We start from the raw sequence: 3,408 nt of genomic DNA, 5'->3' as shown, positions 1-3,408 counted from the left end.
AAAGCAGTAGAGAGAGTGTACTCTAAATGAAAATATGAACTTTATTGGTTGCGTATCGCATGAGTTCCTTTTTGTACATTGTGCATAAAACATTTTTAACTATTATTTTCAGATTGATTATATCTGCAACAGATTTATTCTTAATGGATGCAATGCCAAAGAATTTAAAAAGTCATGATAAACACTTCTTGCTAATCAGGAGCACGACCACATCTGCCTGTTATTTCGTTTCTTGACTTGTATTTCTGCGAAATAGTAGTCAATCATTTTCTCTTAGAAGGATAAGGCGGTTCCTGTTCCTTTATTGTGTGTGTGGGTGTCCTTTTCTAAAAGAGACAAGGTACCACATTCCACAAGGGATAATTAATGACAACCGATGTAGTCTAAAGAACTCTTATTAAAATCTTGGGAGGGAAATTGTTACCGTTTTAAGATCCGCGGGAGAGGAAATGTCCGATCAGCGAAAACACGCGAAATGGGATTCGTCCTTCACCCTAAACCTAAATTAAACGCAATCTAAATTTTGAATTGTATTCTAATCTTCATCGCCAGGGCTAGGTTTAGATTTGTCGAGGCCGTAAGTTCAGAAGTCCTTTACAAAGTGAAACTTAATGTCTCTAATACTTGATCAACAGGAAATACTTTCCAGTCATTGCGATTTTCAGTACAGCATCCATTACACATGAAATTTTGGAAACTACGTTATGCATAGTCTTTAAACTATTTCTATAGGATACTGAAAACAATTTATTTTCTTCGAATTTTCCTTTCAACCCAGACATGATTTTTTTTATCATTATTCTTATATACATATGCCTTTTAATTTCTTGGTGTATGGGATTACAAGTTTCTAGATAATACCGAAAATATTTATGTGTAAGGTTATTCGCCGCCTTGATGCTGAATCGTTAGTGAATCCTTAAACAAGCGAATAATCATATGGATGCATTAATAGTGTACGAAGAGGTATTAGATCATCTGAATGAACAGCTCTGGAGACAATAGAATGAAGCTATGTATACTTAACGTATACATAGTGGCTCCTAAGTATATTTATGCTATGTTACATGCAAATTCTTACATATCTTTATTTTAATTTTCTTATGTTAATAACCATGATTGCCAATACAGTAAAAATACCTCTTATAGATATAATTTAGCTATTAAAATTCATCTTCTATAGATGCTTTTCAAAGCATAAGTATGAGAAAATGGTACATGATTAGTTCGTCTACTATTGAACTGGAAGTAGAATTTTTAATGTAAGTATTTGATCTTAGGATCTGACTCTCTGCTTCAGACTTAGCATGGGCAATGGACCGAGGGGTGGGGCTGGGGATCAGTAGCTATTTGCATTTGTTTTCCGGGCGCTGGTAAGACGTGTTAGATCTTGAGTGGAGAGAATTATTATTGTAGTGTTTATTATTAAAGTTGTGTTATTATCAAATCGTAAGTATTGTCATCGTTATCAAAATCACATTAGAATTATATTCATTGTTGATGTTATTTATGTGAATATTCATATCTATACCCGTCCTCTTTTTTTCAGAATGTTAATAGATTCTGTATTAAGCAGTTTAGGAGGTCCACTGCTTTTCATTTAAATGGTACAGGTAAGTTGAATATTTAGCATTATGGCTAAATTAATTTCAGAATGTTCGATTTGGAAGTAGCATTTACCTACAAATATAATGAATTCAATTTCATAGTTTAGCATAAATGAATTTGTGCCATAGGTTTTCACTAATACTAATACAGTTTAGAGACCACATTAGTTGAGCATTGTCACATGAGAAAGCTTCAAAAAGTAATTAAAATACCATGACTATAAATGACTAATGCCAAATTGCACGGTGCCAATATCTTCATTCACTATTAATATGTGTACTGAAAACTATTGACCACTACATCCACTAGGAAGATGGCTCCAGAACTACAAGCGGCGCTTAAAAAAATTACCGTGAATCACCAAAACTTTTTAAGAGTACATTTAGTTTGCATATCATTTTCGAGATCAGTTGAGGTGTCGCCAGTAGTTTTGGTGCCAGTTTCCCAGCAGCTGCAATAAATGAAGAACAGTTTCAAAACTTAAAAGTACCGCATGTTTTCCCGACTCGAAACTAATATATGATTGATATCTCGCCTTTTATTTTATTTTCAATGTCATTAATCAAGATAAAGAGGAAGGTGAAAAACATACTGTAAGACTAAGAATTCTCACTCATTCTAGTTTTTCTTTCTTTCACAGCTATCGTTGTTAGGTGTGAGTGGTTTTACTTCAGTTGCCATCATGGATGACCTAGATCGGGATACAGAAGATCGTGACAACAAAATCGAATTCATTTCTGTTATAGAAGAAAATGCTGATGATATTACTGAGGAGGAGTATCAGGGAATAAAAAAGGAAATTTCTCCGGATGTGGTGAAAGAAAATGCTATCTTTATAAAAACTGAAGAAGTAAATACGAGTGAGTATCTAGTAGTCGAAGAAACTGAAGAGGATGTGGATGCAAATAAAACTGACTTAAAGATTTTGATGCATGATTTTGAGGATCCATTAAAAGTAGTTCCATCAGTGGTTGAGGATTGTATGGACTCGTCAAATGGTGATCAGGCCGCACAGAAGGAAACTGATCGCGAGGTATTACATAAACAAGTGGACTGGAAAGAGAAACGTTTTGTTTGCGACATATGTAGCCACAGATTTACGTGTAACAGTCATTTGTCTGTACATAATAGAGTTCATACAAAAGAGAAACCTTATAATTGTGAAGTTTGCACCAAGTCATTCTCTAGGAAAGGTGATTTAACTGTGCATATGATAGTGCATACAAACGAGAAGCCTTATAGTTGTGAGTTATGTAGCAAAGATTTTTTGAAGAAAGTTCATTTAATAGAGCATATGAGAATACACACAAAAGAGAGGCCTTATAGCTGTGAGGTATGCAGTAAGTCATTCTCACAGAAGGGAGCTTTAGTGATACACATGAGAGTTCATACAAAAGAGAGGCCTTTTAGTTGTGAACTATGTAGTAAGGCATTCTCTCGGAAAAATACTCTCGTGGTACACATGAGAATACATACAAACGAAAAACCCTACAAGTGTGAGGTTTGTAGCAGGCCTTTCTCTGACAGAGGTACTCTAATGAAACATATGAGAGTTCATACAAAAGAAAAACCTTACAAATGTGAACTTTGCCGTAAATCATTCTCTCACAAAAGTAGTTTAAGAAAACACATAAGAGTTCATGATAAAGCTAGGGAGGTGAGCTGACAAGGGATACACTAGATTATTATGGTCCCAGTGGGACAGAATCGGTTACGCATCAAAGAAAAAAGATGGAAATAAGACTAATTTTGTCACACTTGAAAAGCACATGTGTTATCACAGTGGGTTTAAGCTGATGC

At 34.7% G+C, this 3,408-nt stretch overlaps 1 protein-coding gene across 1 annotated transcript in view; it reads left to right on the top strand.

The window, feature by feature from the left end:
• The window catches only part of LOC119593961 (zinc finger protein 570-like), a 6,155-nt gene extending 2,753 nt beyond the window's left edge, over window positions 1-3,402 (top strand). Inside the window, exons 2-3 of the mRNA XM_037942981.1 lie at window positions 1,550-1,613; window positions 2,249-3,402. Coding sequence (XP_037798909.1) covers window positions 1,605-1,613; window positions 2,249-3,274 — 1,035 coding nt within the window. The 5' untranslated portion in view covers window positions 1,550-1,604 and the 3' untranslated portion in view covers window positions 3,275-3,402. The remainder of the gene's footprint in view (window positions 1-1,549; window positions 1,614-2,248) is intronic.
• The last annotated feature ends 6 nt before the right edge of the window (window positions 3,403-3,408 follow it).

This window comes from Penaeus monodon, chromosome 33, assembly GCF_015228065.2.
Source record: "Penaeus monodon isolate SGIC_2016 chromosome 33, NSTDA_Pmon_1, whole genome shotgun sequence".
Classification (NCBI taxonomy): domain Eukaryota; kingdom Metazoa; phylum Arthropoda; class Malacostraca; order Decapoda; family Penaeidae; genus Penaeus; species Penaeus monodon.
The sequence above is the reverse complement of the archived record's forward strand: the minus strand, read 5'-3'. Positions and strand labels throughout refer to the sequence as shown.